This window comes from Leuciscus leuciscus (assembly GCF_965113295.1).
Source record: "Leuciscus leuciscus genome assembly, chromosome: 6".
NCBI lineage: Eukaryota > Metazoa > Chordata > Actinopteri > Cypriniformes > Leuciscidae > Leuciscus > Leuciscus leuciscus.
The window spans coordinates 2,074,211-2,088,317 of record NC_138730.1 but is presented as its reverse complement, the minus strand read 5'-3'; the positions used below and the strand labels follow the sequence as shown (position 1 = coordinate 2,088,317).

Sequence of the window (14,107 nt, the reverse complement as noted above, 5' to 3'; positions counted from 1 at the left end):
AAGCTCCGTATTAATTATAAGATATTGCTACTGACTTATAAAGCCCTAAACGGCTTAGCTCCAGTCTATTTAACGGATCTTCTATCACCCTATAATCCATCGCGCTCTTTAAGATCACTAAATTCAAGGCTTTTGGTCATACCTAGGATATCCAGAACCACTAAAGGAGGGAGAGCATTTTCACATTTGGCTCCAAAACTCTGGAATAGTCTTCCTGATACTGTTCGTTGCTCAGACTCACTCTCCCAGTTTAAAACTAGATTAAAGTCGCATCTCTTCAGCCAGGCATTCATATAATCCTACAGTTCAAACTACAATCCGGCCTCTAGCTCATAAATGCCAGAGGAGAACTGGCCCCCGACTGAGCCTGGGTTCTCCCAAGGTTTTTTTTCTCCATTAGGTCACTTGATGGAGTTTTTCGGTTCCTTGCCACTGTTGCCTTTGGCTTGCTCAGTTTGGGATATTTTGGGGATATTTAATTAAATTTTATCAATCAATAAATTCCTCTTGAAACAAACTTTGTTGTATTATTTTAATTTAATACTGTGAAGCTGCTTTGATACAATCTGTATTGTGAAAAGCGCTATACAAATAAACTTGACTTGACTTGACTTGACATATGACCCCGGGGGGCTGCATATGGTGAATCACTGGGGTGTCCAGCCGCAGGTGGAATATTTCAACCCCAGGGGTGGCAAGGTGGCTTGCCGAGGGAAAGACACATGCTCAAGGAGGCTTACAGTGGAATACACATGTGGGGGTCGCCCGGAGGGGGAACCATGCACATGGAGGCACCTAGCCAAGCACGAAGGCTGCCGGTGGCATAACTCTGGCGTTAACGTCGACAGTGCTGGAGGAGACTCAGGGCTTATTAGGCTCACCTGAGGAAAATATTGCACGTATCCCGTCCATGGAGAGGAATGGCGAGCAAGCGAAGACACCTGAGCAGAATCTAATACCGGCTAGTTGAAGCGAGTACATGAGAAGAAACTGGCTCCACTCGGAGATTATAGAATCTCGCGAATGTGTTAGGTGTCGCCCAGCCTGCAGCTCTGCAGATGTCTGTTAGCGAGGCGCCATGCGCTAGAGCCCAAGAGGATGCCACACTCCGGGTGGAGTGGGCCATCACACCAAGGGGGCATGGTCGACCTTGCTGCTGGTAAGCCAAAGCAATGGCGTCCACTATCCAGTGAGACAACCTCTGCTTGGAGAGAGCCTTTCCCTTCAGCTTCCCACCATGACTGACTAAGAGCTGGTCAGAGGTCCTAAAACACTGCGTTCTGTCTACGTAAGCACGGAGGGCGCGTACTGGACAGAGCAGTGCCAAGGCTGGGTCTGCCTCCTCCAAAGGCAGCGCTTGCAGGTTCACCACCTGGTCTCGAAAGGGAGTGGTGGGAACCTTGGGCACATATCCAGGCCGGGGTCTCAGGATCACGTGAGAGTTAGCCGGCCCGAATTCCAGGCACGCTTCGTCAACTGAGAATGCCTGCAGGTCCCCTACCCTCTTGATGGAGGCCAATGCAACCAGGAGCGCTGTCTTCATTGACAGGAACTTAAAGGGTTAGTTCACCCAAAAATGAAAATTCTGTCAGTAATTACTCACCCTCATGTTGTTCCAATCATGTAAGACTTTCGTTCATCTTCGGATCACAAATTAAGATATTTTTGATTAAATCTGAGAGCTGTCTCACTCCTCCATAGGCTTCCAGAGGGACCGAAACTCGCCGGCCCAGAAAGTCAGTGAAGAAAATGTTGAAATAGTCCAAGTGACTACAGTGGCTCTACATTAAGTTTATCATGCGACGACAATACTTTTTGTGCGAAAAAAAACAACAAAAATAACGACTTTATTCAACTATTAGTGTTCTTCAATGTGGGCCTCTGACGAGAGTTCACGGGAGCGCCACGACGCATGCGCGAGAACTGAGATTACGGCGTTCTTCTTCTACTACTACTTGTTACTGGCTGCTCACTCCTTAGGAGTATTATCGCCATCTACTGTACAAGATGACGTCCTGACATTGCCGGGAGCGCAAAACGGTCTGTTTACAAGCAGCTGAAGACGCGCGCTGTATGTAAAACTGTATTCGTAAATATGTCCGCAGATTTCGATGTAGATGAAGATTTGATTTTTTTTTTTAACCAACCATACTTATTTGAACCAGAATACACAGACATTGAACTGCAAGAGATGGAAGATGCTGCAACACAACCGCAGTCTGCTTCTGAAAGACAGAGAGCATTGGACAGCTGATGGTGTAAATGTAATCAGTGCCAAGCGATGCCTACTGAGGCCATCCTTAAAAATATTTTGGTTTGCCGTAACAGCCAAAAAAAAAAAAAAAAAAAAAAAAAAAAGGGGTCGGTTGGTCGGTCTATTCTTTCTTCTTTTTTTTTAAAGATTCAATGTAGAGTTTTTGTTCATTTAAGAGACGAGCGCGCGGGCGCCTCCATGTCCTGATTATATTGCCTGCATGCTACAATTAATACAAAACGAAATTCACTTTAAAGAAAGGCTTTCTACAAGACCGACCAACCAACCCCTTTTTTTTTTTTTTTTTTTTGCTGTTACGGCAAACCAAAATATTTTTAAGGATGGCCTCAGTAGGCATCGCTTGGCACTGATTACATTTACACCATCAGCTGTCCAATGCTTTCTGTCTTTCAGAAGCAGACTGCGGTTGTGTTGCAGCATCTTCCATCTCTTGTAGTTCAATGTCTGTGTATTCTGGTTCAAATAAGTATGGTTGGTTAAAAAAAAAAAAAAATCTTCATCTACATCGAAATCTGCGGACATAATTACGAATACAGTTTTACATACAGCGCGCGTCTTCAGCTGCTTGTAAACAGACCGTTTTGCGCTCCCGGCAATGTCGGGACGTCATCTTGTACAGTAGATGGCGATAATACTCCTAAGGAGTGAGCAGCCAGTAACAAGTAGTAGTAGAAGAAGAACGCCGTAATCTCAGTTCTCGCGCATGCGTCGTGGCGCTCCCGTGAACTCTCGTCAGAGGCCCACATTGAAGAACACTAATAGTTGAATAAAGTCGTTATTTTTGTTGTTTTTTTTCGCACAAAAAGTATTGTCGTCGCATGATAAACTTAATGTAGAGCCACTGTAGTCACTTGGACTATTTCAACATTTTCTTCACTGACTTTCTGGGCCGGCGAGTTTCGGTCCCTCTGGAAGCCTATGGAGGAGTGAGATAGCTCTCAGATTTAATCAAAAATATCTTAATTTGTGATCCGAAGATGAACGAAAGTCTTACATGATTGGAACAACATGAGGGTGAGTAATTACTGACAGAATTTTCATTTTTGGGTGAACTAACCCTTTAAGCTCCACTGATTGCAGAGGCTCAAAGGGAGCACTCTGCAGGGCAGTTAAAACCACTGAGAGGTCCCAAGAGGGAACGAGAGGAGGGCGAGGAGGATTTAGTCTCCTCGCTCCTCTCAGGAACCTGATGACCAGGTCGTGCTTTCCAACGGACTTACCTTCGACTGCTTCGTGATGTGCGGCAATAGCGGCAAAGTACACTTTCAGGGTGGAGGGAGACAGCCTTCGCTCCAACCCTTCTTGCAGGAAGGAAAGCACAACACTGATCGGGCATTTCGTGGGTTCTTGTTGTTTAGAAGAACACCAGTTGACGAAGAGGTTCCACTTCAACGCATAGGCATGTCTCGTGGACAATGCTCTAGCGGAAGTGATGGTAGCCACCACCGCTGGTGGTAGGGTACTCAAACCTACCTCGTCCCGTCCAGGAGCCACACGTGGAGGTTCCAAAGATCGGGACGAGGGTGCCAGAGGGTGCCCCGTCCCTGAGAAAGCAGGTCCTTCCTGGAATTGGCCAGGGAGGTGCTGTCGCGAGGAGTACTAGTTCTGGGAACCAGGTGCGGTTGGGCCAATACAGGGCAACCAAAATCACCTGCTCCTCGTCCTCCCTGATCTTGCGCAAGGTCTGCGCAAGAAGGCTCACTGGGGGAAACGCATACTTGCGGCCCCGCGGCCAGCTGTGCGCCAGTGCATCCGTGCCGAGCGTGCCCTCGGTCAGGGAATAAAACAGGCCACAATGGGACGAGTCGTGGGAGGCAAACAGATCTATTTGAACGTCCCCGAACTGATCCCAAATCAGCTGAACCGACTGGGGATGGAGTCTCCATTCTCCAGGGAGAGGCCGAAGCCGAGACCGCTCGTCGGCTGCACGGTTCAGGTCTCCCGGGATATAAATGGCTCGAAGCGACCTCAGATGCTTCTGACTCCATATGAGGAGGTGGCGGGCGAGTTGCGACATACGGCGGGAGCATAGATCACCTTGTCGGTTGATGTACGCTACTGTCGCGGTATTGTCTGATCGGACTAGTACGTGCTGGCCCCTGAGCAACGCACGGAAGCGGTCCAGGGCGAGACGTACAGCCAGCAACTCGAGGCAATTGGCATGCAAAAGGCGCTTGGGTCCTGTCCAGGAGCCCGCAGCAGCATGTCCATTGCACATGGCGCCCCAGCCCGTGGTGGAGGCATCTGTTGATACAACAACATGCCTGGAAGCTCGGTCTAAGGGCACACCAGCCCGAAGAAAACTGAGGTTCGACCACGGGGTGAAGGTCTGACGGCAGGTCGGAGTCACTGGGACTCGGAGCGTGCCGTGTTGCCATGCCCACCTCGGGACTCGATCGCGAAGCCAAAGCTGAAGCAGTCTCATATGAAGCAATCCGAGCGGCGTTACTGCGGCTGCGGATGCCATATGCCCCAGGAGCCTCTGAAATAGTTTCAGTGGAACCGCACTCTTGCCCTCGAATTGACGAAGGCAAGTCAGCAGTGACTGCGCGCGCTCGCTCGTAAGCTGCGCGCACATGGCGACCGAGTCGATTTCCATACCGAGAAAAGAGATCCTCTGCACGGGGCAGAGTTTGCTCTTCTCCCAATTGACCCGAAGGCCCAGACGAGCTAGGTGCCGGAGCACTAGGTCCCTGTGTTCGCAAACCTGGTCTCGAGAGTGAGCTAGGATCAGCCAGTCGTCGAGATAGTTCAGGATGCGAACCCCGTGTTCGCGTAGGGGAACAAGGGCTGCCTCGACGACCTTCGTGAAGACGCGAGGAGACAGGGCTAGCCCGAAAGGGAGAACCGCGTACTGGTATGCCTGCCCCTCGAAAGCAAACCGTAGGAACGGTCTGTGTTGAGGAAGAATGGAGACATGGAAGTAGGCGTCTTTCAGGTCGATCGCTGCAAACCAATCCTGCGGCCGCACGCATTCGAAAATGCGTTTGGCCGTGAGCATCTTGAACGGCATCCTGTGAAGGGAGCGGTTCAAGACGCGCAGGTCCAGGATTGGTCGTAACCCACCGGTTTTCTTCGGTACAATGAAGTAGGGGCTGTAAAAGCCGGACTTCATTTCGGCAGTAGGGACAATCTCGATCGCACCCTTCGCCAGTAGTGTGGCGACCACCGATCTCATGACAGGGGCATTGCCACCGACCATCGTGAAGCGGACTCCGCTGAAACGGGGAGGAGATCGCGCAAACTGAATCGCGTAGCCGAGCCTGATGGTCCTCGCGACCCAGCGGGACAGTCTGGGAAGCTCTAACCAGGCTCCCAAGAACTGTACCAGCGGGGTCATGCGGACCACAGACGTACCCTCGGTGGTGCAGCGAGGCGGAATGACCGGCCCAGGCGTGGGTGGCATAGCGGCCCGGTGCGGGGGCACGGTCATTAGCCGCATCCTGCCAGAGGAGGCCAGGGGAGGACCAGGGTCCCATGGGGGTGTGCTCTGGCAGGGGTCTGGCGACAGAGGGGGACGAGAGTGGCGAGGCTCGTGAGCGGCGCGCACTGTCATCCGAGAACTCTGTGTGCTCAGAGATGGGTGTGTCAGTTCTGTCTTTAACCACATTAGGGTCCTGCCCGTCGAGGGACGAGCAGTGGGAGTGGGAAAACCAAGGATTCTCCCCCGGCCCTCCACCGGGGGAAGGAGCGGCCCTGCTACCGTCTCCTGCACAGAACTGGAAGCCATCTCTGAGCAGCCCGTCTCAGGAGCGCCGCTTGGCCTGGCGTTTAGCGGGGCGCAGGGCTGGAGGGGGCTGTGACGCCTTCCTGCGGTTTCCTCCATGGGGTGAAGGCTGCTGCTGGGGCCGTGCGGGATGGGGGGGAACCGCAGGAGGGCGTCCTCGGTGGCGAGCGGGTTGAGGCGCCTGTGCCGACGGCTGGGTGGAGGCAGCAGCGGGCCGTCGGGGCAGGACATGTTTGAGAGCCTCAGTCTACTTCTGGGCAGTCGAGAACTGCTGGGCAAAGTCCTCGACTGCTCCGCCGAAGAACACTCAACATTTGGAACACTCACGGGTTGCACAGTGCTAGAGGGCGGTGTGGAGCGTGGAATAGTCAGCGCTTTGTTCCACACCGTAACCCTCAGGTCACCCTGGCCGCCAGCCGAAGTACCAGCTCTCGCGGAGCTCGTAGACCGGGGTGCGGATGAGGGGACTCTACCATGAAGGTCATTGAGTCTCGACCGCAACCGTGCGATGGGCATGTTCCCGCAATGGGAACATGACTCATCCACAAACGCTGCCTTGGCGTGCTCAATACCCAGACACACAAGACAGCGATTGTGCCCATCAGAGTCAGAAATGAATAGACCGCAACCAGAAGTGCACGGGCGAGGCATCTTTAAAAAGACGTGCCGCGTGCAAGCTCTTTTAGAAAGGAGATTTTCTCCACAAGTGTTGAAGCGACCAGGGAGATGAACACACAAACTCTGGCAAATCACTGCACAGATAAGCAGGGAATGTGCACTCGCTGGAACTCGCTGTCACACCAACACCTGGAGAGAGGCTCGTCTCGAAGAGAAGTAGAGATAATACTCAGGAATTGGCTGTGGAGTGAAGTGCTGAACTTGGCTCCGAAGCGAAAACATATCTGCATGTTGCCAGCGCACTTCCTTATATACCCCCAGGGTGGGGCGGAGTTACGCTATGCAAATTCCGCAGACCCACGGCATTTCATTGCCATAGGCTCGTTTTATATACTCGAAGATGATAGGCTTTCTAAGCGAAACCCCATTCGTCGTCATCCGACGTAACTCTGAGCAGTGGTGTGCCGTCAGAGCCAGCAGGGCCTTCTCTGCTAGCCCTGTCAAAAAAAAAACCAAAAAAAAAAATTTCTATAATTCAATTACTGTCTATCAGTAATGTTAAATGGATTGCATTGCATTTATATAGCGCTTTCACAGACCCAATGGCCACCAAAGCGCTTTACAATATTGCCTCACATTCACCCATTCACTCACTCATTCATACACCGACGGCGGTGTCAGCCATGCAAGGCGATCCAGCTCGTCGGGAGCAGCTGGGGTTAGGTGTCTTGCTCAAGGACACCTCGACACTTGGTCAGGTGGCACCGGGGATTGAACCACCAACCTTCCGGTTTGTAGACAATCTACATGAACCACTGAGCCACTGCCGTCAGTATGTTACGATTATATTTCCAGAAAGGAATTTATTTTTTTTGTGAGTCTGAGCTGGATTTTCCATATGTCATCTAAACGCAGCTCCGTGGACCAGCACTAGTAGTATAGCTAGCCTTCCGTTGAAGCTGCCATTTTCTATTTGATCATAACTTTGACTGACGTGTTTTATCAGCCAATCAAATTGTGATGCGTATGACAGAACGCCCCAGAGGCCCAGCGATGTGTCGACGGCTAGCCCGCGCTGATGTCATCGACATGGGTAGGCAGATACAATACATGTTTGTGTACAATAACAATTTTCAGGAAAAATAACATTACGATGTCCAGAAATCAATTTCAATAGTACATTGGGTCATTTGTCATTCGAGATCTACTAATATTGTTAGTACCGAGAATTTCCACGTGACTAATCCATTGATACTTATCTCACATTTGTGTATTGCAATGGTCTAGTGGTAGAACTTTTGCCAAGCGTGTCAGAGGTTCTGGGTTCTAATCCGCACTCGTATTTTTTTTTTTTTTTTACCGAATACGTTCATCAGTGGTTGTATATCAAGCAGGGCGTTTGTGTGCATTTTGTTTTGTAAGATTTCAACGAATAGAAAGTCTCCGTAACGGCGATAGATTGAAGCGCGCATCTGAGTAAAAACTGTGCGCGAGCCACAAGAGAACACTGTAACGTTATCCGCGCCACTGATAACAGCGGCAACGAGCACTCAGCTTGAACAACACATTTCAGCGCTAGAACGCTTCTTATTAAACAAACGAAAATTAATGTCCTGCTAGTTAACCGGAGATGTTTTATTTATTTGTATTAGGTACATCCGTGCGCGAGATGTTTAAAAATTGGTGGGGACGGGACAGCTCAGCTGTTATAATGCACAGTGGTGTGCGTGTGCGCTAAGGTTGAAGATCAACTGTCTCGTCGTTGATGTTACGCAGTAGTGCATACAGTCAGATACAGTGCATGAGTGTATTTTGCATGAATCTGTGTGTGTTGTTATGGCGGCGGTGGCGGGGGGGGGGGGTTTAGATCGTTACCGAAGGCCCTGACTGAAACCCCACGGTACGCTACTGACTCTGAGTGACTACGAAAGGGAACTTTATTCACACAAACATCAGTTCTTTATTTACCCTTGCATTGCAAACAACCAGGGATCTCCAAACTGCGCACAGTACAGTCTAAATGGAGGCGGGATGGAGTTATGAGGTTTGACTGATAGTTTGAGGAGCCAATGGTTTAGTCACAACCATTTACATTTACATTTACATTTAGTCATTTAGTCATTTAGCAGACGCCCTTATCCAAAGCGACTTACAAATTAGGACTAAGTTCAGCGAGTCATCATAAAGAGGCAAAAGCAACAACAACGCAGGAAGTGCTCAAAATACGAAGTTCTGGTATTATTCAGAGTAGCATAAGCCTGATAAGTGATGTTTCAAAGGGAAAGGATTTTTTTTTTATTTTTTTTTTATTTTTTTATAAGGTTAAGTGCTCACGGAAGAGATTGGTTTTCAGCTGTTTTTTGAATGTTGTCAGGGATTCTGCATTCCGGATGAGGGTGGGGAGAGCGTTCCACCAGCATGGAACTGTAAATGAGAATGTTCTGGAAAGTGATTTTGTGGCTTTCTGTGATGGAACCACGAGACGTCGCTCGTTGACCGATCGTAGGTGTCTGGTAGGGATGTAGACTCGTAGGAGTGAGTGAAAGTAGGAGGGAGCTGAGCCTGTGATAGTTCTGTAAGCAAGCGTCAGTGCCTTGAACTTGATGCGAGCAGCTAGAGGTAGCCAGTGCAGAGAGATGAACAGAGGAGTGACGTGGGCCCTCTTGGGCTCGTTGAAGACAAGACGAGCTGCAGCATTCTGGATCATCTGTAGGGGTTTGGTCGCACATGCTGGGAGTCCAGCCAGAAGGGCATTGCAGTAGTCAAGCCTAGAGATGACCAGGGCCTGGACGATAAGTTGTGTTGCATGCTCAGTTAGGAAAGGCCTGATCTTCCTGATGTTGTGCAGTGCAAACCTGCATGATCGAGCTGTCTTTGAAATGTGATCTGTGAAGGTCAGCTGGTCATCAAACGTTACTCCAAGATTTCTGACCGATCTTGATGGGGTGATTAATGATGACTCTAGCTGGATGGTGAAGTCGTGCTGTAGAGACGGATTGGCAGGGAGGACGAGAAGCTCAGTCTTTGCCAGGTTGAGCTGCAGGTGGTGTTCCTTCATCCATGTGGAGATGTCCGCCAGACAGCTTGAGACCCGTGCAGCTACTGTGGGATCATCTGGTTGAAAGGAGAGGAAGAGCTGTGTGTCATCAGCATAGCAGTGGTAGGAAAAACCGTGTGCCTGTATGATGTGTCCCAGTGATGTGGTGTAGATGGAGAAGAGGAGGGGACCAAGAACTGAACCCTGGGGAACCCCTGTGGTCAGCTGATGTGCTCTGGATACCTCGCCTCTCCATGCGACCTTGAAGGACCTACCTGTGAGATAGGACTCAAACCAGTGGAGTGAAGTTCCTGTGATGCCCAGTGATGAGAGGGTGGACAGAAGGATCTGATGATTCACCGTGTCGAAGGCAGCAGACAGATCCAGGAGAATGAGGACTGAAGATTTGGAAGCAGCTTTTGCGATCCGTAGGGCTTCTGTGACTGACAGTAATGCAGTCTCAGTTGAATGTCCTTTCTTGAAGCCAGATTGGTTGACATCCAGCTGGTTGTTTAGAGACAAGAAGGATGTTAGTTGGTTGAAGACAGCTCTTTCAAGTGTCTTCGCAATGAATGGTAGGAGAGAGATAGGTCTGTAATTCTCTACCAATGATGTGTTTAGCGTTGGTTTTTTGAGCAGTGGAGTAACCCGAGCCTGCTTGAATGCTGTAGGGAAGGTGCCAGTGTGGAGGGATGAGTTGATGATGTGTGTGAGTGATGGTAGAAGTGTGGGAGAGATGGCTTGTAGAAGGTGTGAGGGGATGGGGTCAAGCGTGCAGGTGGTAGGGTGACTGGAGAGGAGAAGTGTAGATACTTCTTCCTCGGTTAGCGAAGAAAAGGAGGACAGAGGGGTATTGGCTGTGGAAGGGGTCGGTCTGGGTTCCTGTGTGTGTGGAGCTGAGAACTGACTGCTGATAGCTGTTGTTTTGTTGGTGAAGAAGGTCGCAAAATCGTCAGCAGTTAAGGAGGAGGCGGGAGGTGGTGGAGGTGGACAGAGGAGAGAGTTGAATGTCTTGAAGAGTAATCGTGTGTTGGAGGAGCTGTTGATCTTGTTGTGGAAGTATGAAGATTTTGCAGCATGAACATCAACAGAAAAGGAGGAGAGGAGAGATTGATACATACTCAGGTCAGATGCGTCTTTTGATTTGTGCCATTTCCTCTCCGCTGCCCTAAGTTTGGTCCGGTGTTCCCGAAGAACCTCAGATAACCAGGGGTTAGAGGGAGTAGTGCGTGCTGGCCTGGAGGAGAGAGGGCAGATAATGTCTAGAGAAGAGATTAGAGTGGAGCATAAGGTGTCCGTTGCAGTATTCACATCCAGAGATGAGAATTGTGAGGGTGGGGGAAGAGAGGATGACACGGCAGAGGAGAGATGGGAGGGGGAAAGTGAGCGCAGGTTTCGTCTGAAAGTGACAGGTGGTGGGGGTGGGGGTGCAGGGGTAGAGAGTTGTAGACTGAAAGTAATGAGGAAATGATCTGAAACGTGGAGAGGTGTCACCAGGATGTTTTCTGTGGTGCAGTTGCGTGTGTAAACCAGGTCCAGTTGGTTGCCTGATTTGTGAGTAGCTGTGGTGATGAGTCGTTTGAGATCGAAAGAGGCTAGGAGAGAGGTGAAGTCTGTTGCATGTGGCTTTTCGAGATGAATGTTGAAGTCACCGAAGACTAGAAGTGGGGTGCCGTCCTCAGGGAAAGTGGACAGCAGCACATCCAGCTCATCTACAAAGTTACCCAGCTGACCTGGGGGGCGATAAATGACTACAATATGGATTTTAATGGGGGTTGTAAGTGTAATAGCATGATATTCAAATGAGTTGTTGTTGCATAGAGAAGAGAGCGTGGAGTATTTGCAATTGTTAGAAACGAGAAGCCCTGTACCCCCACCTCTCCCAGACTGGCGAGGGGAGTGGGAGAAGGAGAAATTGCTAGAGAGAGCAGCAGGGGTTGCTGAGTCTTCTGGACGAATCCAGGTCTCAGTCAGCCCCAAGATACTAAGAGTAGAATGAGATGCAAAGGCTGGAATGAAGTCAGCTTTATTGACTGCTGACTGACAATTCCATAGACCCACGGAAAGAGAGAGAGGAGTATGTGAGGATGTGGGGATGGGACGCAGATTGGCAGTATTGCGCTGCCTATTGCGCGTGATGAAAGGACGGTGCCGAGAGATAACAGGAATGTATTGAAAGCACATGTTGATTAAGGTGAACAATAAGGTAAGTAGAGGGAAGAGAAAGGGAAGAGGAGATACGTAAGTGTCTTTCTGGTGTCCTTGCTCGGTGGAGTCGCGCAGGTAGAGTCGCTGGTCTTTTCCCGAGTCGGTCTTCACACGAGGAGGCTGAACACGAGAGCTGAACGCTTCCGCTGACGCTTCCGCGACAGCGCGCAAATTACAAAGATATAGGATAATGCTTTCACCGCTTGAGTGAGTACAGCTGTTTCGGTCGGGCAATTAAGTGTAAATAACGCGAAAATGTGGCAATTCCAACCTGTCACCCTCTTGTAAATGCTTTATATTGGTTAAATCTTTTTAAAAACCCACATACAGACATAAAGGATGACCGATAGCATTAATTTTATAAAACAATAACGAAAAAGAGATACAAGGTTTCGGCTCGAAAGTGCGATAATATATTTTTATTTGTAGCATTTATTTGTACTTATTTTGGGGAATTTGCTAAGTTTCCATGGCACACCTGACACTGGTTGGGAAACACTGTCCTAGAGTGTTAACCATATTGCTTTGTGCAGAGGCAGGGCTGGGTAACAGCAGAGAGACTCTAGCCTTCACGAGGAAGGACAGTCACGACCGCAGTGTCAACATGGTCCTGTTCTCACAGTGAGGACATGAACCATCCACAAACACTATCTCAGCACAGTCTTGGCTCAGACATGTGAGATCATGGCCATCAGATGAGGACAGGGAACAACCGTATCCAGAAACACACGGACGGAAAGGCATCTTTAAAATGACGCTCTACATCAGTTTTGCTCTTTTAGGGAAACTGCTCTTTATGCTGAAGTGCCCGGGGGGAATCACTGCACTTATCCATGCAATACGCCAGTGAAACACCACTGAATGTGCAGTAGACCACCAGAAAGAGGGGCTTCCTTATTGTAGAGGCGACTGGAAGAGCGATCATTCAGATTTATATTGTTCAGGTTTAACTGATTAATCAGCTGAATGTTTTCCTCTCTGTTCTAGACTCTCTAACTGCAGTGTGACAGAAGAAGGTTATAAAGCTCTGGCTTCAGCTCTGAGATCAAACCCTTCACACCTGATAGAGCTGGATCTCACAGGAAATGATCCTGGACAATCAGGAGTGAAGCAGCTCAATGATTTACTACAGGATCCAGACTGTCAACTGAAGACACTGAGGTGAAACAGGATCAAATAATTACTTAAATTAGCTATATGCAGACTAAATATTCATAACTAATATATTATTTTAGTTATATAATAAGCTGGACAATGTGTTGCATCAAAATGATCAAGATCAGATCAGCAGGTTCTGTCATGATTATTTGACTGTCAACACAGTTTAGTTGTGATACGAGCTACAGGTCAAATAGACATTATGGGTCAGTGTATGAGCTGCTATTCTGGAGTATACCTTGATAATTAACATGTTTTGTGCACACTTCTCATTATTAATTCTAGATAACCTTTTAGTGAAATAGTTTTCTGAACACAATAGTTTTCCGAACACAATTGTTTTCCATCAAGCCCAGATTCACAGCATCTCTCTACAGCAGGGGCCTGTACCATGAAGCCGGTTTAGGTGGCTAGCCAGCTATGTTTCAGTTTAGTTTCCGCCAACCCTGGGTTTTAGGTACTATGAAAGTAGCCTGGCTTTAATCGGTGTTCATTGCCATGGTATCTTACGCTGCACGGCTAACCTGCTCCGGGGCAGGTTATGTTCTGGATTCAAGATCTCAGACTGAAGTTTGACCAATCAGCTGAGAGCAAAGAAACATATAGGTGACGTAACTTATTCCCAGTGTCTGTTACAATGACTTCACCTTTTCTTCCAAATCCTGTGGACATCTCAGCGCAAATTGTTTGACGAGCACTTCATAGAGAAAGAGTTTTTAGCCAGACAAAATCCCCTTGCCTTTCCTGATAGTTACTTGTATGAAAGATACAGATTTTCCGCGGAAGGAATGTCTTATCTTTACGAACTTCTTGAGCCGCACATAAAGAATTTAACACGCCGAATTCATGCACTTACTGTACCGCAAATGGTATTGCGTTGCGTTTTACGTTGGGTGATGCACAGAAGCGCGGGGAAAACACGGTTTGTCGAACCATTCGTAAGGTGGTCCTCGCTCTGCAGGAGTACATGAATAGTTTCATTAATAGTGTTCCCCGGACATTTATCGGCCATGTCCATAAAAGAGGGCTTTTATAAAATTGCCGTAGGGTGACATCACATGAACACTTTTTTTTTTTTTTTTTT

The 14,107-nt window shown here is 48.8% G+C and overlaps 2 protein-coding genes across 3 annotated transcripts in view; one reads left to right on the top strand and one right to left on the bottom strand.

The window, feature by feature from the left end:
* Positions 1-14,107, top strand: part of LOC309501906 (uncharacterized protein) — a 482,458-nt gene that overhangs the window by 300,164 nt on the left and 168,187 nt on the right. For both annotated transcript variants that reach the window (XM_082174162.1, XM_082174161.1), the window contains one exon: positions 12,853-13,026. In XM_082174162.1, the coding sequence (XP_082030288.1) occupies positions 12,853-13,026 (174 nt within the window). The remainder of the gene's footprint in view (positions 1-12,852; positions 13,027-14,107) is intronic.
* On the bottom strand, positions 3,343-6,238 carry LOC309501935 (uncharacterized protein). Its single transcript, XM_082174228.1, has 2 exons — positions 6,145-6,238; positions 3,343-5,892 (listed from the first exon to the last, which is right to left on the bottom strand). Exons 1-2 carry the CDS (start codon positions 6,231-6,233, stop codon positions 3,696-3,698), a joined length of 2,286 nt encoding a protein of 761 aa, XP_082030354.1. The 5' UTR covers positions 6,234-6,238; the 3' UTR covers positions 3,343-3,695.

Bases quoted from the DNA above. Each gene is read 5' to 3' on its own strand.
- LOC309501935 (XM_082174228.1), bottom strand. From the start codon at position 6,233: ATGTCCTGCCCCGACGGCCCGCTGCTGCCTCCACCCAGCCGTCGGCAC. The intron at 5,893-6,144 runs GTTCCCCCCCAT...CTCGACGGGCAG, and splicing joins ACCGAGGACGCCCTCCTGCG to GACCCTAATGTGGTTAAAGA.